The sequence below is a fragment of the Mizuhopecten yessoensis genome, unplaced genomic scaffold, assembly GCF_002113885.1.
Source record: "Mizuhopecten yessoensis strain PY_sf001 unplaced genomic scaffold, ASM211388v2 scaffold9331, whole genome shotgun sequence".
Classification (NCBI taxonomy): Eukaryota; Metazoa; Mollusca; class Bivalvia; order Pectinida; family Pectinidae; genus Mizuhopecten; species Mizuhopecten yessoensis.
Window position 1 is genome coordinate 876,614 of NW_018407994.1, and position 25,690 is coordinate 902,303.

Sequence of the window (25,690 nt, forward strand, 5' to 3'; positions counted from 1 at the left end):
TTAACTCCCTGTATATAGATATAGACGGGATGTATGTTTCTCCCATGCTGTTAGTATACCGTTAACTCCCTGTATATAGATATAGACGGGATGTATGTTTCTCCCATGCTGTTAGTATACCGTTAACTCCCTATATATAGATATAGACGGGATGTATGAACTATTTAGTTCCTTGTGTATAGAGAAACCTTCATGTGATCTAGTCAGTGGTATGATATTCTGTATCAGTTGAGATGCTTTAATCCCAGAACTGATTCAAAATGTTTTAGTTCCTTTTCAATATATTGTTTACAGTTGACGTCCCTTGTGGCTGGCTTTACAACTAATCTAGCTACCTGTGATAAAGACAAATTTTACTTTCAACAACTTCTCCATGTTGGAGTGTTTGCCCAGTTTGAGGGACTGCTCAGTTGCTATGGTGATGAGATGGGGATGTTGGAGGACATGACTGTGGCTTTAGAAGATCTCAGTCAGGTGACTTTCCACTTTATCCTTCAAAAGGAATATGAACAATCTCCAAGCATCTCTTCAGACAGGTTGGTTTATTATCTATGATTTTCATATTATTTTTCAGCACTTCATTTGAAAAAATATTGCATGTACATGTATAATAATTTGTTTGAGATCTATTTTTAAATTAAAAAAGAAAATTAAGTCTTTTGTCAGCATTTTATCTTTAGAGAATGTGAGAAATCACATTGCAAGTAGAGTTTTTGTGAGACTTCTGGGGAAGTACTGACAGAGTACCTACATGTAGGTGTTAGACCACTGGAGAGGTACTGACAGAGTACCAGGGGGTCGGACCTCTGGAGAGATACTGACAGAGGTCCGACACCCCTGTACTCTGTCAGTAGGTCTAACACCCAGGTACTCTGTCAGTACCTCTCCAGTGGTCTAACACCTACATGTAGGTGTTAGACCACTGGAGAGGTACTGACAGAGTACCAGGGTGTCGGACCTCTGGAGAGATACTGACAGAGTACAGGGGTGTCGGACCTCTGGAGAGATACTGACAGAGTACCTGGGTGTCAGACCACTGGAGAGATACTGACAGAGTACCTGGGTGTCAGACCTCTGGAGAGGTACTGACAGAGTACCTGGGTGTTAGACCTCTGGAGAGGTACTGACAGGTACCTACATGTAGGTGTTAGACCACTGGAGAGGTACTGACAGAGTACCAGGGTGTCGGACCTCTGGAGAGATACTGACAGAGTACAGGGGTGTCGGACCTCTGGAGAGATACTGACAGAGTACCTGGGTGTCAGACCACTGGAGAGATACTGACAGAGTACCTGGGTGTCAGACCTCTGGAGAGGTACTGACAGAGTACCTGGGTGTTAGACCTCTGGAGAGGTACTGACAGGTACCTAGGTGTTAGACCACTGGAGAGGTACTGACAGAGTACCTGGGTGTTAGACCTCTGGAGAGGTACTGACAGGTACCTAGGTGTTAGACCTCTGGAGAGGTACTGACAGAGTACCTGGGTGTTAGACCTCTGGAGAGGTACTGACAGGTACCTAGGTGTTAGACCTCTGGAGAGGTACTGACAGGTACCTAGGTGTTAGACCTCTGGAGAAGTACTGACAGAGTACCTACATGTAGATGTTAGACCTCTGGAGAGGTACTGACAGGAACCTGTGTGTCAGACCTCTGGAGAGGTACTGACAGGTACCTGTGTGTCTGACCTCTGGAGAAGTACTGACAGAGTACCTGGGTGTTAGACCTCTGGAGAGGTACTGACTGAGTACCTGTGTGTCAGACCTCTGGAGAGGTACTGACAGGTACCTGTGTGTCAGACCTCTGGAGAGGTACTGACAGAGTACCTGTATGTCAGACCCCTAGAGAGGTACTGACAGGTACCTGGGTGTTAGACCTCTGGAGAGGTACTGACAGAGTACCTACATGTAGGTGTTAGACCACTGGAGAGGTACTGACAGGTACCTGTGTGTCAGACCTCTGGAGAGGTACTGACAGGTACCTGTGTGTCTGAACTCTGGAGAAGTACTGACAGAGTACCTGGGTGTTAGACCCCTGGAGAGGTACTGACAGAGTACCTGTGTGTCAGATCTCTGGAGAGGTTCTGACAGGTACCTGTGTGTCAGACCTCTGGAAAGGTACTGACAGAGTACCTAGGTGTTAGACCTCTGGAGAAGTACTGACAGAGTACCTAGGTGTTAGACCTCTGGAGAAGTACTGACAGAGTACCTGGGTGTTAGACCTCTGGAGAGGTACTGACAGAGTACCTGTGTGTCAGACCTCTGGAGAGGTACTGTCAGGTACCTGTGTGTCAGACCTCTGGAGAGGTACTGACAGAGTACCTGTATGTCAGACCCCTAGAGAGGTACTGACAGGTACCTGGGTGTTAGACCTCTGGAGAGGTACTGACAGAGTACCTACATGTAGGTGTTAGACCACTGGAGAGGTACTGACAGAGACCTGTGTGTCAGACCTCTGGAGAGGTACTGACAGGTACCTGTGTGTCTGAACTCTGGAGAAGTACTGACAGAGTACCTGGGTGTTAGACCCCTGGAGAGGTACTGACAGAGTACCTGTGTGTCAGATCTCTGGAGAGGTTCTGACAGGTACCTGTGTGTCAGACCTCTGGAAAGGTACTGACAGAGTACCTAGGTGTTAGACCTCTGGAGAAGTACTGACAGAGTACCTAGGTGTTAGACCTCTGGAGAAGTACTGACAGAGTACCTGGGTGTTAGACCTCTGGAGAGGTACTGACAGAGTACCTGTGTGTCAGACCTCTGGAGAGGTACTGTCAGGTACCTGTGTGTCAGACCTCTGGAGAGGTACTGACAGAGTACCTGTATGTCATACCTCTAGAGAGGTACTGACAGGTACCTGGGTGTTAGACCTCTGGAGAGGTACTGACAGAGTACCTACATGTAGGTGTTAGACCACTGGAGAGGTACTGACAGGTACCTGTGTGTCAGACCTCTGGAGAGGTACTGACAGGTACCTGTGTGTCTGAACTCTGGAGAAGTACTGACAGAGTACCTGGGTGTTAGACCCCTGGAGAGGTACTGACAGAGTACCTGTGTGTCAGATCTCTGGAGAGGTTCTGACAGGTACCTGTGTGTCAGACCTCTGGAAAGGTACTGACAGAGTACCTAGGTGTTAGACCTCTGGAGAAGTACTGACAGAGTACCTAGGTGTTAGACCTCTGGAGAAGTACTGACAGAGTACCTGGGTGTTAGACCTCTGGAGAGGTACTGACAGAGTACCTGTGTGTCAGACCTCTGGAGAGGTACTGTCAGGTACCTGTGTGTCAGACCTCTGGAGAGGTACTGACAGAGTACCTGTATGTCATACCTCTAGAGAGGTACTGACAGGTACCTGGGTGTTAGACCTCTGGAGAGGTACTGACAGAGTACCTACATGTAGGTGTTAGACCACTGGAGAGGTACTGACAGGTACCTGTGTGTCAGACCTCTGGAGAGGTACTGACAGGTACCTGTGTGTCTGAACTCTGGAGAAGTACTGACAGAGTACCTGGGTGTTAGACCCCTGGAGAGGTACTGACAGAGTACCTGTGTGTCAGATCTCTGGAGAGGTTCTGACAGGTACCTGTGTGTCAGACCTCTGGAAAGGTACTGACAGAGTACCTAGGTGTTAGACCTCTGGAGAAGTACTGACAGAGTACCTAGGTGTTAGACCTCTGGAGAAGTACTGACAGAGTACCTGGGTGTTAGACCTCTGGAGAGGTACTGACAGAGTACCTGTGTGTCAGACCTCTGGAGAGGTACTGTCAGGTACCTGTGTGTCAGACCTCTGGAGAGGTACTGACAGAGTACCTGTATGTCATACCTCTAGAGAGGTACTGACAGGTACCTGGGTGTTAGACCTCTGGAGAGGTACTGACAGAGTACCTACATGTAGGTGTTAGACCACTGGAGAGGTACTGACAGAGTACCTGGGTGTTAGACCTCTGGAGAGGTACTGACAGGTACCTGTGTGTCAGACCTCTGGAGAGGTACTGACAGGTACCTGTGTGTCTGACCTCTGGAGAAGTACTGACAGAGTACCTGGGTGTTAGACCTCTGGAGAGGTACTGACAGAGTACCTGTGTGTCACACCTCTGGAGAGGTACTGACAGGTACCTGTGTGTCAGACCTCTGGAGAGGTACTGACAGAGTACCTGTATGTCAGACCTCTAGAGAGGTACTGACAGGTACCTGGGTGTTGGACCTCTGGAGAGGTACTGACAGAGTACCTACATGTAGGTGTTAGACCACTGGAGAGGTACTGACAGAGTACCTGGGTGTTAGACCTCTGGAGAGGTACTGACAGGTACCTGTGTGTCAGACCTCTGGAGAGGTACTGACAGGTACCTGTGTGTCTGACCTCTGGAGAAGTACTGACAGAGTACCTGGGTGTTAGACCTCTGGAGAGGTACTGACAGAGTACCTGTGTGTCACACCTCTGGAGAGGTACTGACAGGTACCTGTGTGTCAGACCTCTGGAGAGGTACTGACAGAGTACCTGTATGTCAGACCTCTAGAGAGGTACTGACAGGTACCTGGGTGTTGGACCTCTGGAGAAGTACTGACAGAGTACCTACATGTAGGTGTTAGACCACTGGAGAGGTACTGACAGAGTACCTGGGTGTTAGACCTCTGGAGAGGTACTGACAGGTACCTGTGTGTCAGACCTCTGGAGAGGTACTGACAGGTACCTGTGTGTCTGACCTCTGGAGAAGTACTGACAGAGTACCTGGGTGTTAGACCTCTGGAGAGGTACTGACAGAGTACCTGTGTGTCAGACCTCTGGAGAGGTACTGACAGGTACCTGTGTGTCAGACCTCTGGAGAGGTACTGACAGAGTACCTGTATGTCAGACCTCTAGAGAGGTACTGACAGGTACCTGGGTGTTAGACCTCTGGAGAGGTACTGACAGAGTACCTACATGTAGGTGTTAGACCACTGGAGAGGTACTGACAGAGTACCTGGGTGTTAGACCTCTGGAGAGGTACTGACAGGTACCTGTGTGTCAGACCTCTGGAGAGGTACTGACAGGTACCTGTGTGTCTGACCTCTGGAGAAGTACTGACAGAGTACCTGGGTGTTAGACCTCTGGAGAGGTACTGACAGAGTACCTGTGTGTCACACCTCTGGAGAGGTACTGACAGGTACCTGTGTGTCAGACCTCTGGAGAGGTACTGACAGAGTACCTGTATGTCAGACCTCTAGAGAGGTACTGACAGGTACCTGGGTGTTGGACCTCTGGAGAAGTACTGACAGAGTACCTACATGTAGGTGTTAGACCACTGGAGAGGTACTGACAGAGTACCTGGGTGTTAGACCTCTGGAGAGGTACTGACAGGGTCCTGTGTGTCAGACCTCTGGAGAGGTACTGACAGGTACCTGTGTGTCTGACCTCTGGAGAAGTACTGACAGAGTACCTGGGTGTTAGACCTCTGGAGAGGTACTGACAGAGTACCTGTGTGTCAGACCTCTGGAGAGGTACTGACAGGTACCTGTGTGTCAGACCTCTGGAGAGGTACTGACAGAGTACCTGTATGTCAGACCTCTAGAGAGGTACTGACAGGTACCTGGGTGTTAGACCTCTGGAGAGGTACTGACAGAGTACCTACATGTAGGTGTTAGACCACTGGAGAGGTACTGACAGAGTACCTGGGTGTTAGACCTCTGGAGAGGTACTGACAGGTACCTGTGTGTCAGACCTCTGGAGAGGTACTGACAGGTACCTGTGTGTCTGACCTCTGGAGAAGTACTGACAGAGTACCTGGGTGTTAGACCTCTGGAGAGGTACTGACAGAGTACCTGTGTGTCAGACCTCTGGAGAGGTACTGACAGGTACCTGTGTGTCAGACCTCTGGAGAGGTACTGACAGAGTACCTGTATGTCAGACCTCTAGAGAGGTACTGACAGGTACCTGGGTGTTAGACCTCTGGAGAGGTACTGACAGAGTACCTACATGTAGGTGTTAGACCACTGGAGAGGTACTGACAGAGTACCTGGGTGTTAGACCTCTGGAGAGGTACTGACAGGTACCTGTGTGTCAGACCTCTGGAGAGGTACTGACAGGTACCTGTGTGTCTGACCTCTGGAGAAGTACTGACAGAGTACCTGGGTGTTAGACCTCTGGAGAGGTACTGACAGAGTACCTGTGTGTCACACCTCTGGAGAGGTACTGACAGGTACCTGTGTGTCAGACCTCTGGAGAGGTACTGACAGAGTACCTGTATGTCAGACCTCTAGAGAGGTACTGACAGGTACCTGTGTGTTGGACCTCTGGAGAAGTACTGACAGGTACCTTGGTGTTAGACCTCTGGAGAGGTACTGACAGGTACCTAGGTGTTAGACCTCTGGAGAGGTACTGACAGGTACCTAGGTGTTAGACCTCTGTAGAGGTACTGCCATGTACCTGGGTGATAGACCTCTGGAGAGGTACTGACAGGTACCTGTGTGTTAGACCACTGGAGAGGTACTGACAGGTACCTGTGTGACAGACCACTGGAGAGGTACTGACAGTTACCTGTGTGTCAGACATCTGGAGAGGTACTGACAGAGTACCTGGGTGTTAGACCTCTGGAGAGGTACTGACAAGATTACCTAGGTGTCAGGCCTCTAAGGAGGTACTGAAATAGTACCTAGGTGTTAGACCTCTGGAGAGGTACTGAAAGAGTACCTACTAGGTGTTAGACCTCTCGAGAGGTACTGACAGAGTACCTGGGTGTTAGACCTCTGGAGAGCTACTGACAGAGAACCTGGGTGTTAGACCTCTGGAGAGGTACTGAAAGTTACCTGAGTGTTAGACCTCTGGGGAGGTATTGACTGAGTACCTAGGTGTCAGACCTCTGGAGAGGTACTGACAGAGTACCTAGGTGTTAGACCTCTGGAGAGGTACTGACAGTGTGAGATTACTAGGAAGATCACTCAGTACTGATAGATTACTTGATTAACAACGGGACGTGTTACTCAATACTGACGAGTACCTTTCAGAATGATTAGTGACTAATGTTATTGTTATAATTTTCTTTTTCAGTCACCTGATATCTGGCATGTATGCAGACTTTAATAGGTGAGTTTTTTGTGTGAAATTTCTGCTAGAACAGAGTTTTCTCCTATTGTGGCATAGAAAACCTTTTAACAAGGAGTTGTCTCCCTTTACGGTATAGAAAACCTCCTCTGCTGACAATGATATTACCCATTGACCAAAGGACCTTGGTGAGCTTATGCTATACTGCAGCGTCCGTTGTCCATCCGTCTGTCAACTTTTTCTTTAAAATGCTTCTAGTCCTGAACAGCCACATAGATGTTAATTAAATTTGGCCTGGAGCATCCTTAGGCTAAGGGTTCTCAATTTTGTATAAATGGTGGATGGGGCCCCCCTTGGGGCAGAGGAGTGGGGCCCAATAGGAGAAATAAAAGTAAAATCTTTTAAATCCTTCTTCTACCATAGGGATTAAGGGATTTTTTCCTAATTTAGTCTGGAGCATCCTTGGTCAAAGGGGTTGGGCAAAATAGGGGAAATAGAGGTAAAACCTTTGAAATACTTCTCCTACAATAGGGATTCAAGATTGTATCCTAATGTTGTCTCCATCAAGTTGTCTAGTAGTGCCTGTTACTATTAGGATGTATTCATTAGAACAAGATGGCCACCAGGCCGTCATCTTGGGTTTTGACATTTGAAGATTGTTCTCGCTATATCTCTAGAAACACTGCATGGATCTTTGTGAAATTTCATATGTACATACAGTACCTACCAAGGAGTGCTATATCTTTACTTCATATCAAGCACTTTAAACATTTATCCAGGTGAGCGATACAGGCCCTCTGTGCCTCTTGTTCCTGATTCAAAAAGATGCCTACCAGGGTATAAAATGATGGTGTGATTCATCACACAAACAGAAAATATCACAAAGAATATTTACTGGTGATAATACATTATAAAGGTGGTTTGTTCATTAGATGTCGTCATAGATATCAGGATCGAGTAGACAGTTTTAAAGATTTGGTAATACCGGTAATTTCGTTCTACTATTGTAGTAATAAGTATTTATTATGATATGATAATTTCTGTTTCAGACATCGTGTACGAGTAGAAGTTCCTGTACCAGAAGTTCTATACAAGAAACTTCCAGACTCATTGGCTCAAGGACAGGCAATCCATGTTACCCCAGTCCTCTTCAATGTTGGCATCAATGAACAAGCTTCTCTGGCTGAAAGGTTGGCATTGATATAGAAGGTTCTATATGTAGTTTAGTGCCCCCCTACTTAATTGTGATGGGGATTATAAGAACAGTTTGTGTCGCCCCCTTAGTTAATTGTGATTACATTATAGAATCTATTCACAATGTTCCACCTTATAATCATTTGTGATAGAAGACCATAGGTGTCAACCTCTGAAACCTCCAATAAGGGAGATATCCCTCATTCCACGATCTCCCTCATTCCACGATCTCCCTCATTCCACAATCTCCCTCATTCCACATTTCCAATGAGGGAGAAGTTACATGATACACGACTGAAACTGCTTGCTCAATTTATCTCCCCCTTTTTATGTATAAAAAAAAATCGAAAAAGTATTCATTTGATTTAGACACACCTGGTATGACCATTACACACACACTGCAGAAATTAGGAGATCATGTGACCACAGGATGTAGATTTTGAGTTTGTGTGAGTTTGGACTTAAATTAGCTAGGGAGATTGGTAAACTTTCGTTAAAATGAGGGAGTCTCCCTCCTAATGAGAGAGGGTTTACAGCTATGTAACACCATTGTTTGATAAACCTTCCTGTGAACTTTACAATGATTAATACCATCGTTTGATGAACCTTCCTGTGAACTTTACAAGGATTAAGACCATCGTTTGATAAACCTTCCTGTTCGTTTGATGAACCTTCCTGTGAACTTTCCAATGAATCAGGACTTGTTTGATAACCCTTCCTGTGAACTTTACAAGGATTAAGACCATCGTTTGATGAACCTTCCTGTGAACTGTACAATGATGAAGGACTTGTTTTATAAACCTTCATGTGACCTTTACAATGATTAAGACCATCGTTTGATGAACCTTCCTGTGAACTGTACAATGATGAAGGACTTGTTTGATAAACCTTCATGTGAACTTTACAATGATTAAGACCATCGTTTGATGAACCTTCCTGTGAACTTTACAATGATTAAGGACTTGTTTGATGAACCTTCCTGTGAACTTTACAATGATTAAGGACTTGTTTGATGAACCTTCCTGTGAACTTTACAATGATTAAGGACTTGTTTGATAAACCTTCCTGTGAACTTTACAATGATTAGGACCATTGTTTGATAAACCTTCCTGTGAACTTTACAATGATTAGGACCATTGTTTGATAAACCTTCCTGTGAACTTTACAATGATTAGGACCATTGTTTGATAAACCTTCCTGTGAACTTTACAATGATTAGGACCATTGTTTGATAAACCTTCCTGTGAACTTTACAATGATTAGGACCATTGTTTGATAAACCTTCCTGTGAACTTTACAATGATTAGGACCATTGTTTGATAAACCTTCCTGTGAACTTTACAATGATTAGGACCATTGTTTGATAAACCTTCCTGTGAACTTTACAATGATTAGGACCATTGTTTGATAAACCTTCCTGTGAACTTTACAATGATTAGGACCATTGTTTGATAAACCTTCCTGTGAACTTTACAATGATTAGGACCATTGTTTGATAAACCTTCCTGTGAACTTTACAATGATTAGGACCATTGTTTGATAAACCTTCCTGTGAACTTTACAATGATTAGGACCATTGTTTGATAAACCTTCCTGTGAACTTTACAATGATTAGGACCATTGTTTGATAAACCTTCCTGTGAACTTTACAATGATTAGGACCATTGTTTGATAAACCTTCCTGTGAACTTTACAATGATTAGGACCATTGTTTGATAAACCTTCCTGTGAACTTTACAATGATTAGGACCATTGTTTGATAAACCTTCCTGTGAACTTTACAATGATTAGGACCATTGTTTGATAAACCTTCCTGTGAACTTTACAATGATTAGGACCATTGTTTGATAAACCTTCCTGTGAACTTTACAATGATTAGGACCATTGTTTGATAAACCTTCCTGTGAACTTTACAATGATTAGGACCATTGTTTGATAAACCTTCCTGTGAACTTTACAATGATTAGGACCATTGTTTGATAAACCTTCCTGTGAACTTTACAATGATTAGGACCATTGTTTGATAAACCTTCCTGTGAACTTTACAATGATTAGGACCATTGTTTGATAAACCTTCCTGTGAACTTTACAATGATTAGGACCATTGTTTGATAAACCTTCCTGTGAACTTTACAATGATTAGGACCATTGTTTGATAAACCTTCCTGTGAACTTTACAATGATTAGGACCATTGTTTGATAAACCTTCCTGTGAACTTTACAATGATTAGGACCATTGTTTGATAAACCTTCCTGTGAACTTTACAATGATTAGGACCATTGTTTGATAAACCTTCCTGTGAACTTTACAATGATTAGGACCATTGTTTGATAAACCTTCCTGTGAACTTTACAATGATTAGGACCATTGTTTGATAAACCTTCCTGTGAACTTTACAATGATTAGGACCATTGTTTGATAAACCTTCCTGTGAACTTTACAATGATTAGGACCATTGTTTGATAAACCTTCCTGTGAACTTTACAATGATTAGGACCATTGTTTGATAAACCTTCCTGTGAACTTTACAATGATTAGGACCATTGTTTGATAAACCTTCCTGTGAACTTTACAATGATTAGGACCATTGTTTGATAAACCTTCCTGTGAACTTTACAATGATTAGGACCATTGTTTGATAAACCTTCCTGTGAACTTTACAATGATTAGGACCATTGTTTGATAAACCTTCCTGTGAACTTTACAATGATTAGGACCATTGTTTGATAAACCTTCCTGTGAACTTTACAATGATTAGGACCATTGTTTGATAAACCTTCCTGTGAACTTTACAATGATTAGGACCATTGTTTGATAAACCTTCCTGTGAACTTTACAATGATTAGGACCATTGTTTGATAAACCTTCCTGTGAACTTTACAATGATTAGGACCATTGTTTGATAAACCTTCCTGTGAACTTTACAATGATTAGGACCATTGTTTGATAAACCTTCCTGTGAACTTTACAATGATTAGGACCATTGTTTGATAAACCTTCCTGTGAACTTTACAATGATTAGGACCATTGTTTGATAAACCTTCCTGTGAACTTTACAATGATTAGGACCATTGTTTGATAAACCTTCCTGTGAACTTTACAATGATTAGGACCATTGTTTGATAAACCTTCCTGTGAACTTTACAATGATTAGGACCATTGTTTGATAAACCTTCCTGTGAACTTTACAATGATTAGGACCATTGTTTGATAAACCTTCCTGTGAACTTTACAATGATTAGGACCATTGTTTGATAAACCTTCCTGTGAACTTTACAATGATTAGGACCATTGTTTGATAAACCTTCCTGTGAACTTTACAATGATTAGGACCATTGTTTGATAAACCTTCCTGTGAACTTTACAATGATTAGGACCATTGTTTGATAAACCTTCCTGTGAACTTTACAATGATTAGGACCATTGTTTGATAAACCTTCCTGTGAACTTTACAATGATTAGGACCATTGTTTGATAAACCTTCCTGTGAACTTTACAATGATTAGGACCATTGTTTGATAAACCTTCCTGTGAACTTTACAATGATTAGGACCATTGTTTGATAAACCTTCCTGTGAACTTTACAATGATTAGGACCATTGTTTGATAAACCTTCCTGTGAACTTTACAATGATTAGGACCATTGTTTGATAAACCTTCCTGTGAACTTTACAATGATTAGGACCATTGTTTGATAAACCTTCCTGTGAACTTTACAATGATTAGGACCATTGTTTGATAAACCTTCCTGTGAACTTTACAATGATTAAGGACTTGTTTGATAAACCTTCCTGTGAACTTTACAATGATTAGGACCATTGTTTGATAAACCTTCCTGTGAACTTTACAATGATTAGGACCATTGTTTGATAAACCTTCCTGTGAATTTTACAATGATTAGGACCATTGTTTGATAAACCTTCCTGTGAACTTTACAATGATTAAGAGCATTGTTTGATAAACCTTCCTGTGAAGTTTACAATGATTAAGGACTTGTTTGATAAACCTTCCTGTGAACTTTACAATGACTAAGGACTTGTTTAATAAACCTTCCTGTGAACTTTACAAAGATTAGGACCATTGTTTGATAACCCTTCCTGTGAACTTTACAATGATTAAGGGCTTGTTTGGTAAACCTTCCTGTGAACTTTACAATGACTAAGGACTTGTTTAATAAACCTTCCTGTGAACTTTACAAAGATTAGGACCATTGTTTGATAAACCTTCCTGTGAACTTTCCAATGATTAAGGACTTGTTTGATAAACCTTCCTGTGAACTTTTCAATGATTAAGGACTTGTTTGATAAACCTTCCTGTGAACGTTACAATGAATAAGGACTTGTTTAATAAACCTTCCTGTGAACTTTACAATGATTAAGGACTTGTTTGATAAACCTTCCTGTGAACTTTACAATGATCAAGAGCATTGTTTGATAAACTTTCCTGTGAACTTTACAATGATTAAGGACTTGTTTGATAAACCTTCCTGTGAACTTTTCAATGATTAAGGACTTGTTTGTGTCCTGTAGGTTTGGGGACACCACTCTACAAGAGAAGATTAACACAGAGAGTATGGCCAAGGTGTTCAGTTATAAGGAAAAATATCTGACCGCAATAGGCGATCAAGGTAAGTGTACAGGTATTAATTATATTTAAACATTTTTAACCCTGTCATCTATGGACACCATCTAAATATGACCAATTTAATGTGACCCAGACTGTTGTAAGTGTAATGTAACCTAGCCTGTTGTCAGTATAATGAGACCCTGGCTGTTGTCAGTATAATGTGACCCAGGCTGTTGGCCGTGTTATGTGACCCTGGCTGTTGTCAGTATAATGTGACCCAGACTAGTTGTCAGTATAATGTGACCCAGACTGTTGTAAGTGTTATGTGACCCTGGCTGTTGTCAGTATAATGTGACACAGACTAGTTGTCAGTATAATGAGACCCTGGCTGTTGTCAGTATAATGTGACCCGGACTAGTTGTCAGTATAATGTGGCCCAGACTAGTTGTCAGTATAATGAGACCCTGACTGTTGTCAGTATGATGTGACCCAGGCTGTTGGCAGTATAATGTGACCCAGACTGTTGTAAGTGTTATGTGACCCAGGCTGTTGTCAGTGTAATGTAACCCAGACTGTTGTCAGTATGCGACCCAGACTGTTGTAAGTGTTATGTGACCCTGGCTGTTGTCAGTATAATGTGACCCAGGCTGTTGGCAGTATAATGTGACCCAGACTGTTGTAAGTGTTATGTGACCTAGGCTGTTGTTAGTGTTATGTGACCTTGGCTGTTGTCAGTATAATGTGACCCAGACTAGTTGTCAGTATAATGTGACCCAGACTGTTGTAAGTGTTATGTGACCTAGGCTGTTGTTAGTGTTATGTGACCCTGGCTGTTGGCAGTATAATGTGACCCAGACTAGTTGTCAGTATAATGTGACCCAGACTGTTGTAAGTGTTATGTGACCTAGGCTGTTGTTAGTGTTATGTGACCCTGGCTGTTGGCAGTATAATGTGACCCAGACTAGTTGTCAGTATAATGAGACCCTGGCTGTTGTCAGTATAATGTGACCCAGGCTGTTGGCAGTATAATGTGACCCAGGCTGTTGTAAGTGTTATGTGACCCAGGCTGTTGTTAGTGTTATGTGACCCTGGCTGTTGTCAGTATAATGTGACCCAGGCTGTTGTAAGTGTTATGGGACCCAGGCTGTTGTTAGTGTTATGTGACCCTGGCTGTTGGCAGTATAATGTGACCCAGACTAGTTGTCAGTATAATGCGACCCAGACTGTTGTAAGTGTTATGTGACCCAGACTGTTGGCAGTATAATGAGACCCTGGCTGTTGTCAGTATAATGTGACCCAGGCTGTTGTAAGTGTTATGTGACCCAGGCTGTTGTCAGTGTAATGTAACCCAGACTGTTGTAAGTGTTATGTGACCCAGACTGTTGGCAGTATAATGAGACCCTGGCTGTTGTCAGTATACTGTGACCCAGGCTGTTGGCAGTATAATGTGACCCAGACTGTTGTAAGTGTTATGTGACTCAGACTGTTGTAAATGTAATGTAACCCAAACTGTTGTCAGTATAATGAGACCCTGGCTGTTGTCAGTATAATGTGACCCAGGCTGTTGTCAGTATAATGTGACCCAGACTGTTGCCAGTGATAACGTGACCCAGACTGTTGTCAGTATAATGTAACCAGAGCTAGTTCATGCTGTCGTGTCCTGGTTATATATATATATGGCGGTACAGTGAGACGGCATATGACAGTGACCATTTGCACTGTGGAAAAATCATTAGCAGTTAGCTAGCGGTGTTTCAATTTTTTAGGAAACACTTACCTAGAATGATTAGGGGTATTCTCAATAATCTTCCCTTATTCAGAATTACTGGATAAAAACAGTAGCATTCACCATGTCATTCCCATGACAAACTAACAATTATATCCATGGCCTTTTGACTTTATTATATATTAAATATAAAATATCTTAGCAGGTAAAAGAATCACTGATGTATAAATGAAAGGTTTGGACTTCAATTTAGAAAGACGGGAGGGGCACAATAGAGAGAAGGGACTCAATAGGGTACATGTGGTAAATACTAATATTGATCTTATAACTATTACACACAATGGATCACATGGCATTTACTTTTAGAGTGAAAGAGACAGCTTACATCCCTATTATAATATAGACCATCAGGGTATTCCCATTGACGACATTATGATAAAACATGAACTCAAAACTATTCTCCTGTTAATGCAGACTCTTGATACCAATGGGGTTTTTGCTGATTTTCTTGATGAACTAGAAGTATATATTACTAGCCAATTTGCAATCTCAACCATTTTTTAGTTCATTTGGTCCAAAGGGCTTTCAAGGCCACTTAGGGTCAATTATATTAAATCTTAAGCAGGTTAAGAAAAAGGGTTCAAATTGAACCATTTTCAAGGTCATGTGAATAAAATGTGTAAAACAAAGTTCAAAACCAAATGGGCACAGGTTGGTAAAGTTTGGCCTGTAGCTTAATCTAGCCAATTTTGATACATTCAATCATCATCCATTTATAAGCTTACTGATGTGAGATTAATAACAGGTGAGTGATACAGGCCTATAGGACCTCTTGTTTTATCAAACATCCTAGGTCCTTATGATCAGGGAATACAATTTTGTCTTACAGAAAAAATTAACTCCCCTGGGGACTGGACCCAAAAGGGAGCAATTTTGGCATTAAAGTCTTTAAAGTTCACTCTCCTTAAATGTTGATCACATTTCAGCCTTTGTGATGAAGCATCCTTGGGACTTCATATGTAATAAATATAACTAAAAAAAGGAAGAGTATTTTTCTACTGTTTTCTGAGAGACTGAAACTGATTAAAAGGAGAAAATATTAGTAATATTTATAAAGGTTTTTTTTGTTGTGATTTCATAAATATCCAGATGAACATTGCAGGCCCTATAGGCTTCTTGGTTTTAAGATACGTTTAGTAATGCACCACTATGTACAAATAACAATGAATGGGTTGACAGTTCTGTAATATTTTTATTACCAATAGGACCATTTCTTACCTATGTGTACAAACCAATAAAATAAATATATATCCATTTTGCCAGTAAATATGTTGTGGTTTGTGATAACGGGGACACAGGAGGTGGGCTCACCTTCTCTAGTGTTTGTCACAAGATCTAGAGAACAGCTGCTCTTTCCATCATTGAATTGTCTAATTATAAGGTTTGTGTTCTGAGACCTGTTGATTTATTGCAGATTCAATGTGCTACTTTTACTCCAATTATTATCTGTTACTGGCAACAAGACAATGGAGTATTGATTATTTGAGCACATGTTGGATACATGCGTGGGAGATTATGGTGATCTGGCAGCACCTTTAGTGGGTTTTTGTGGAAGATGGTGTTTGGAAGGGGGGCATAAGAGTGTTGGTGGGGGAGGGGGACATCAGATGGTACAGGGGGGATAGTCTGAGATGGGAATGGTGGAGGCGAGGGGGGGGAGAGGGGAGAGAGGAATTAATCAGGTCATCAGAGTTATTATTTTAAAGAAAATATCTTTGTCGCATTGGCATGGTTACCATGATAATGATTAAGAAGAAAGCCTGGAGCACTAGTGTAAGGTTGCTTTGCTGCGTCAGCTTTTGAGAAATCAGATTTGTACTGTTTTTCTTCTAACACCTAGTTCCTTAGAGGAATCTTAAAATAGAATGTTTATCTGATATTCAGCAGACAAGTTAATTACCACGACATCTTTTATAGGATTTCTTTAGGAAATTACAATAAACAACAGAATGTAGATAAGATGCTACATCTATATGACAGTGTTGTGTGTCAGATCAAACCAAAATAAAATGACATGTTTAAAAATCAATATTTACTGTATATCATACAGACATGGTACAGGTATATTGTTGTCAGTTTTAGATCTGTGTAATAATCAGTGTTATAGGTAAGTTGATTAATGTAGCTGTAGCTGGTACAGATAGATTGTAATGTTCTGAATAAAGTTGTCATACTGAAATTCTAGATGACTTACTTAACTTCTGATGTAGCCCGGCTTTATATGACTTTGTTTTACTGAGATGATAATCTTTTGATAATCATAAGGACCCTACATCTAAGAACCTCTGATGTTCCCCTCCCAAACTCAAGACATTCACTGGGGTCTGATGTTCTTTCATATCCAATTTATAAGTTGTTTGTAAGAGTTAGGGTTTTGTGTATAAATGAATTTAAAGTCCAGTTAGAAACACATCCTTCTAACTGTTAGTGACATTAGGGTAGTACAGCGGTCGGTGTTTTCAGCTAGTTACTGTGTAAGCTTATAATTTTATCTGGACCCAAATCAGAGAGTCAGAAAGTAGGAGCACTATATGTATAAGGCTGTGAGAGACGACGGACTTTGAAAATATTGTAAATCTGTACAATTTGTAGACCTGCCAATAAAAACCAAGTGGAATATTGAAACGTGACTTTAGAAATCACTCCAACATTTGTGATATTCTGCATATATCTTTAATGAGTCTGCTGCATTCTGATTGGTTGATTGCTTTACACAAAATATCTTATGACAGAATGGTCGGATTTTTATTAAATTGGCTGATGTACCACTTACTTGAATTCAAGTTCAATAATCGGCATTCTGCGAATATTTAAGTAGGCTGCTATACTTTGATTGGCTGATTGCTATCTGCGTGATATCCTCTGAAGGAATGATTTATTTTGATCATTTGTTTGATATTCTAATATCAAAGACCCTCAGTGGGGTTTAATGTTTGTCATATTCGGAACCTATTTAATTAGTCTGCTGTAATCTGATTGGTTGTTTGATTTCTGCATATTATCTTATGACAGAATTTTTGGATTTTAATTAAACTTGCTCGCCGTTTGATGTTCAACATGTTCCATGCATATTAAATGAGGCTTCTGCATTCTGATTGGTTGATTGCTTTCCACACAATATTTTATGACTTGATTTTCATTAAAGTTGCTTCATATACTACTTACTCAGGTCTGATCTGTTGCTTCTGTTTGGCTGACACATGTTTGACCATTTTTAGCTCACCGGGTCCGAAGGGCCAAGTGAGCTTATGCCGTGGTGCGGCGTCCGTCCGTCCGTCCGTCCGTCCGTCCGGTGGCCGGCATCAATATTCTACTTCTTCTTAATAACCAAAATGCCTAGGTTGATGATATTTTGCCAGTAGCATGCTGGAATGAAGGGCTACCAAGTTTGTTCAAATGAATGACTTTGACCCACTTTCAAGGACACAGGGGTCAATTATGTTAAAATCTTCAAACAACTTCTCCTCAATAACCGAAAAACCCAGGGTACTGATGTTGGGCCTGTAGCATGCTGGGATGAAGGGCTAACAAGTTTGTTCAAATGAATGACCATGACCCACTTTCAAGGTCACATGGGTCAAATGTCTTAAAATTCCAACGACTTCTCAATAACCAAAAGGCCCAGGGTACTGATATTGGTTGGGTATGTTGCATGCTAGGATGAAGTACTACCAAGTTTGCTCAAATGATTGACTTTGACTTATATTCAAGGTCACAGGGGTCAAATATGTTAAAAACTTTTAAACGACTTCTAAAATGATTTGTTCAGTATAACCAAAAGGTCCAGGGTAATGATATTTTGCCAGAAGCATGCTGGGTTGGAAGACTATAAACTCTGTTCAACCGAATGTCCATGTTCGACATTCAAGGTCACAGACGTCATATGTTTAAATCTTTCACGAGGTTGTAAAGAATCAAACACTGATATTCTGCCTGTAGCTGTATTTTAGTCCACTTTTAAGATTTCAAGTGTGAAATTAATACCAGGTGAGCGATACAGGCCCATTGGGCCTCTTGTTTTTAAATGGATATGATTTTGTTTCTATTAGATGATAAACTATGCTTAGTGGATATTTCCTTATTTCCTAGATGAGATTTTGTTCATAAATACTACTTAGTACATAGTGAAATTTACGTAAAAGATAACTTATTAACTTATTAACACATTACCATAAAACAAGATGGCGACATAGTGAACATTACGTAAAAGATAACTTATTAACACATTACCATAAAACAAGATGGCTTCATAGTGAACATTACGTAAAAGATAACTTATTAACACATTAATATAAAACAAGATGGCTACATAGTGAACATTACGTAAAAGAAAACTTATTAACACATTACCATAAAACAAGATGGCTACATAGTGAACATTACATAAAAGATAACTTATTAACCCATTACTATTAAACAAGATGGCTACATAGTGAACATTACGTAAAAGAAAACTTATTAACACATTACCATAAAACAAGATGGCTACATAATGAACATTACATAAAAGATAACTTATTAACCCATTACTATAAAACAAGATGGTTACATAGTGAACATTACGTAAAAGATAACTTATTAACCCATTACTATAAAACAAGATGGCTACCATGACTTCTGATTCGCTGAGATGTTTTGGATCAAAAGTTTATTATTCTTGTCTAGTTTTTAGGTCACCTGAGCTTTGCTCAAGTGACCTATTCCAATCACTTTCCGTCCGTCGTGCGTCGTGCCTCAACTTTTTACATTATCAACTTCTTCTCAAGAACCAGTGGATGGATTTTTTTCAAACTTGGTCAGAATCATCCTTGGTAGATGAGGCTACCAAATTGTAAAATTGGGATTCCTACCCTTTTCTCTGCATGGATGGAAACATCATCAGGGGCTTTATTTAAATTGTAAATTTCAGGACCCCCGAGCTATCCATTCTCCCTTGGGGAGGGGGTAAAGTTTACTATAGTTTATATAGGGAAACAACACTTTTGGGTATATTTTGACAATTTTCTGTTGGAAATTATTTTTACTTGGTCAGAATCATCCTTGGAGGAGGAAGATGGTTTTAAATTGTAAAATTGGGATTCCTACCCCAACCCTAGGGGCCAGGGCGGGGCCCAAAAGGGAAAATTAACCAATATTTCAAAAATCTTCTTCTCCAGACTCAGAGGTATTACAGTCATTTTCTCTGCATGGATGGAAAGATCATCAGGGGCTTTATTTAAATTGTAAATTTCAGGACCCCCGAGCTATCCGTTCTCCCTTGGGGAGGGGGTAAAGTTTACTATAGTTTATATAGGGAAACAACACTTTTGGGTATATTTTGACAATTTTCTGTTGGAAATTATTTTTACTTGGTCAGAATCATCCTTGGAGGAGGAAGATGGTTTTAAATTGTAAAATTGGGATTCCTACCCCAACCCTAGGGGCCAGGGCGGGGCCCAAAAGGGAAAATTAACCAATATTTCAAAAATCTTCTTCTCCAGACTCAGAGGTATTACAGTCATTTTCTCTGCATGGATGGAAAGATCATCAGGGGCTTTATTTAAATTGTAAATTTCAGGACCCCCGAGCTATCCGTTCTCCCTTGGGGAGGGGGTAAAGTTTACTATAGTTTATATAGGGAAACAACACTTTTGGGTATATTTTGACAATTTTCTGTTGGAAATTATTTTTACTTGGTCAGAATCCTCTTTGGTGGACGACGGTATCACATTGTAAACTTGGAATTCCTGCCCCATCCCCAAGGGTTAGAGTGGGGCCCCAAAGGGAACATTTACAAATATTTTAAAATTCTTATCCTTTGATGACATGACAAGTATTGTATTTCACTTAGTTTACATGCTGATTTCCACATCACATCTAAACAATAAAATAAAGCTACCAGTACCTATGATATAACTCAGGTGACCGCTATAAGGCCCTTGGGCCTCTTGTTTTCATACTTGTTGGTTAGTTGTATTTGGCAGATTATAAACATGCATAACTCTTTTTTGCCAGTACTTCAAAATTCAAATGATTGCTGCGGTATCATAAATCTGCTCAGTGAATATGGGTGATATATAAGGTCAGACAGGTCAATAGCTCTGATCAAAAGATTTATTTGTTGGTGACGATTTTTTTTGTCAAACTTTAGATCTGGTTCTTTTTTTATCCCTCGCCATAAAAAAAACTCTTGATCTAGTGGTTCTTTTTAATCCCCTGCCATAAAAAACCTCTAGATCTGGTTCTTTTTTATCCCCCGCCATAAAAAAACTCAAGCAACTTTATTCTTTGGTCTTTGTTGGATTTACCTCAAACTTTATACAAATGTCAGACGTATGCAAATACATCAGATGCGTTTGCTTTTTAGGATTCCAAGGTCAATGTCATCATTGCTATTTATAGAAATGAACAACCAATTCAGTGTCATCAGTTAACCGACTTTATTTCCTGATGGCTTTTAATCAAACTTTATACAAACGTCAAGTATGAGAATACCCCAGGCATCTCTGTGTTATAGGGTTCCAAGGTCAAGGCCAAGGTCACTGTTGTATATAGAAAATCATCAATTGAATCATTTACAGTCCTCACTCTAGCTACTTCATTTTTTAACAGATTTTCATTGAAGTTTATACAGATTTCAAGTATGAGAATACCTCGGATGGTTAAAACAGAAACATTTCCAAACTTATATCATTCCAGACTTGAAAGGTTCAAAACTAAAAATGTTCCATGATTAAAAAGTGCCAAACTAAAATACATCCACAATAAATTACCCATAATAAAGACAGTTCCTAGCTAAACCTGTGTAGTGAGTTCCACGTCAATACAGTTTCAAACTTAACTAGAGTATTCCAAAAGTAAAAACAGTTTTCCATGCTAAGATAGTTCCCAGGTGAAGTGGTTATAAATTAGACAGTTTTCATTCTGAAGTATCCTTATACTAAAACAAATTCCAAGCTAATAATTTCTACAATAAAAACCAACCAGTCATGTTTATAAGCAGTAATGTGGACCGGGGTAATGAACTATAAATATGTTACATTGAGAGTTTGAGGCCTATGTGGGGCAGTTGCCAGGTACTGGCCATTGGTCAGTGTTTTTTCTCCGGGAACTCAGGCTTTCCTCCACCACCGAAACCTGGCACGTCCTTTAATGACCATGCATAGCTGTTACTAGGATGTAAAACACAAACAAACCAAACCAAACATGGAATATGATGATTATAATATCTATCCATGGTTACATATAAAGGCAAGTGTTATTTACATCATAACCCTACATAATAGGTCAATTAAAGGCTTCAGGTACAGAAACTGTCTCAGCTGAATTAAAGGCAATGGTCATCAGGATAAGTCACTGACCTCGTCGTTTACATAGATAAACATGTTGTGTTAAACCCCAGAATTATCTAAGTCTGTGGTTAAACACACGTGGAATGTCATCATTTCACATTCTGTATGTCAAAACACAGAAGATACGCACTGTCATCCATCTTACTCGTTAAAAGGTGTGCAATCAGGGGTTTCTATCATAAAGTACAATTCTAGTTATTTTCTTCATTTTGATATATATGTAATGTGTTGTGCATTGTGTGAATAACGGAATCCTATAGTCTTAAATGATTTACTCTCCTTAGTCTTTTGTCTTCACTTTTTAAAATCTTCAAGAAGATTTATCAGTCTGGAAATATGTGATATCAGAGTTTTATTTTTTACACAAACAATATACAAATTTAACGTGTCGCAACGTTTCAGGCCGACTGGTCACTTTGTCAAGCTATGCGTACATTTTTTGTGTTACTTTTTAAAGCTAAAATTTAAATTTTCTTTCAATATATTAAACATTTACATAAGAAAAATGACCAGTACAGGTACAACTTCTATTTACTATACCACAGGATACATTTACTGGTATTTTAGATAAATTTGAATGTTTTGTCATACGTATTGTCATTGCATTTAAAACTGTTCATAATTAAAAACAAAAATAAAAAAATATCTGGAAATACTTTGCACTGCTCGGAACGACAATTAATGCTATGATCAGAGTACTTTGGTTTTGACCTATATAGAGTCAGCTGATAACACACCCCAATTGTGTTTGATGTTTTTCAAAATATGAATGTTGAATAGAATCTTACATCTCCTTTTATTAATTCAATATGACATAGACACTCATGTGAGATCCTCTATATCTGTGTTCACAAACATCATTTTCTGCACATTTTAGTTTAGCTTTAGGGGTCAGAAACTAAGTCATTGTTATTAGGGATTAAAATTTCCATCCATTTCGGATGGAAATCACTATTGTTTTTGTTATGGGTTTTTTCTTACTCTTATTATTCTTATTTCCACCGATCTTGTTAACAGTTTATCTCATGAATGAAAACAGATATAATGTTCATATTCCAATATGTAATAGAGGAAATTGATCTCTTATATTTTTTGAAAATGATCATGATCATAATGTTAACAGTAAAGGTCACTGATCGATAAAGTGAAGAGCATTTTTTAATGTTTTTCGAATGACCATAACTTCTTAAGCGTTCGTTGTATTGCATGAACGCTTAATACTTTTTGAAGATCTTGGTCAAGGCTAACTTTTTCCATCACATGTTATCAGAGAATATATCAAGTTCAAGGTAGATCTCGCTACAGGGTCACTGTAAAGGTCAAAAATGAAATTATCAAAAACAGTCTTAAAAAGCATGGTCTTATGAAGATATTTGAAAAGTTTCAAGGTCAAAGCATAAAAAATGACGAAGATATGCCACTTTGAAAAATGTCCATTTTCCTGCCAAAATTCAAAATTGTCAAAAAAAGGCACTTAAAACTGTTTTGCTCCGTAAACCAGACACACACAGACTTGATATTTGGCACATTCATAGAATGTATGCTTGGCTTAAAAACGTATCAAAATTGTTGACCTTGGTTTAAACAATATATTATTACTTAAATTCATTTACAATACAATACAATCACATCAATTGAAAGGATCTGGCGACAAGATAGAAAATGTTAGGCCATCGTTGACCTTGACTTACATTCAAGGTCACATGAGTCAAATGATCCAAAAACCAATCACTGACTCACAGTACTCAGATCTCACAATGTGGCAGTTTAGGACATCATACTTACATAGTTCTTAAATACAATGAGACATCATTTTCTCTGACCAGATGATGCTTTTCTGATGAAATATGTTTCACATACTCTGACTGTTTGGTATAATTTCAGACGGTAAAGGAGGAAGTGGATCCCTGACAGATTTGTGTACAAAGTTACACTACAATGTAAACACCAAGAAAAACAAGAATACAGAGATCCTGAGTCTTGCTGCTGAGGTAAAGTTATACTTCAATTACTAGGTGTAATGATATTGAGTTATGGGTTTCATGTGATCAGAGACACTTGTGAATCTACAAGTACAATTTTTGATTGACAATCTGTTTGTAGACAATATAACACTTTTTCTAAAAGGATGAAAGATTTTGACCGAAATGGTTATCTAATTTTTAAATAATTGTTTCATAACTAAGATTTCTTACCCTTTTAGTATTTAATTTGTCACCAGATTTGATTATGGTTTTGGTGTGATCAAAGAGACTTTTGGGAACCTTAAAGTGCAGTTTTGATTCAGAACTGTTTGTAGATAATATGTCACTCTTAGGATGAAAGATTTGGACCAAATAGGTTATCTTGATTTTAAATAAAAGTCAAATATCTAATATTTCTAACCCTTCCCGTATTGAATTGGTCAGTGAATTTCACTCTTTTCCTGTTTATATAGATTTGCAGGAAGTTACGAGGCATTCGGTTCACGAGCTGTAAAAGTGCCAAGGACCGGACGGCTATGTCCGTCACACTTGAACAGGTAAAGAACCTACAGCAAGAACACGACCTCGCCTCCCATGTATTTTCACAGGCCCTCGACTGCTTTAGGAGGTGAGTGGAACTACTTATATATTAACTATGATAAAAAGTAAGGCGTTTAAAAAAGGGCAGAACCAGAAACGTAATAATTAGCGCCATATTCTAATGACGTCACGCTTGACAACAAGGCTGCACGCCATTTTGAATTGGATACTCAATGCAATTCCGACATTTTCTGATATGATTGCTTATAAAAATGTTATTAATTGTATATTTTTGTAAATACTTAAGTGTCTGTACCACAAATTTACCATAACAACCACTTATTCTACCATCGCTTCATTTGAATCTGAACAAAATATTGGTGCCTTTGAATGCAGCGAATAGAAGATATCATTATGATTGGTCAATTGATATTTATCACAGTGTGAAAAATTAAAGTTTTATCAAGTTAATAGAATCTAATATTTCACTGGTAAAAGTGTAATAAATGTATGTCAGTGACCTAACATGTCTGTTACCTAATTTATGTGTCTGTGTGACCTAATTTATGTGTCTGTTTGACCTAATGTATGTGTCTGTAAGACCTAATGTATGTGTATCTGTGACCTAATGTATGTGTCTCTGTGACCTAATGTATGTGTATGTGTGACCTAATGTATGTGTCTGTGTGACCTAAGTTATGTGTCTGTGTGACCTAATGTATATGTCTGTGTGACCTAATTTATGTGTCTGTGTGACCTAATGTATGTGTCTGTGTGACCTAATTTATGTGTCTGTTTGACCTAATGTATGTGTCTGTAAGACCTAATGTATGTATATCTGTGACCTAATGTATGTGTCTCTGTGACCTAATGTATGTGTATGTGTGACCTAATGTATGTGTCTGTGTGACCTAATGTATGTGTCTGTGTGACCTAAGTTATGTGTCTGTGTGACCTAAGTTATGTGTCTGGGTGACCTAAGTTATGTGTCTGTGTGACCTAAGTTATGTGTCTGGGTGACCTAAGTTATGTGTCTGTGTGACCTAAGTTATGTGTCTGTGTGACCTAAGTTATGTGTCTGTGTGACCTAAGTTATGTGTCTGTGTGACCTAAGTTATGTGTCTGGGTGACCTAAGTTATGTGTCTGTGTGACCTAAGTTATGTGTCTGGGTGACCTAAGTTATGTGTCTGTGTGACCTAAGTTATGTGTCTGGGTGACCTAAGTTATGTGTCTGTGTGACCTAAGTTATGTGTCTGGGTGACCTAAGTTATGTGTCTGTGTGACCTAATGTATATG

At 39.8% G+C, this 25,690-nt stretch overlaps 1 protein-coding gene across 2 annotated transcripts in view; it reads left to right on the forward strand.

Moving 5' to 3' along the window:
- The window catches only part of LOC110457829 (type I inositol 3,4-bisphosphate 4-phosphatase-like), a 67,574-nt gene that overhangs the window by 40,344 nt on the left and 1,540 nt on the right, over window positions 1-25,690 (forward strand). For both annotated transcript variants that reach the window (XM_021509256.1, XM_021509257.1), the window contains exons 19-24: window positions 295-536; window positions 7,018-7,053; window positions 8,061-8,201; window positions 12,736-12,833; window positions 23,774-23,880; window positions 24,327-24,481. In XM_021509256.1, the coding sequence (XP_021364931.1) occupies window positions 295-536; window positions 7,018-7,053; window positions 8,061-8,201; window positions 12,736-12,833; window positions 23,774-23,880; window positions 24,327-24,481 (779 nt within the window). The remainder of the gene's footprint in view (window positions 1-294; window positions 537-7,017; window positions 7,054-8,060; window positions 8,202-12,735; window positions 12,834-23,773; window positions 23,881-24,326; window positions 24,482-25,690) is intronic.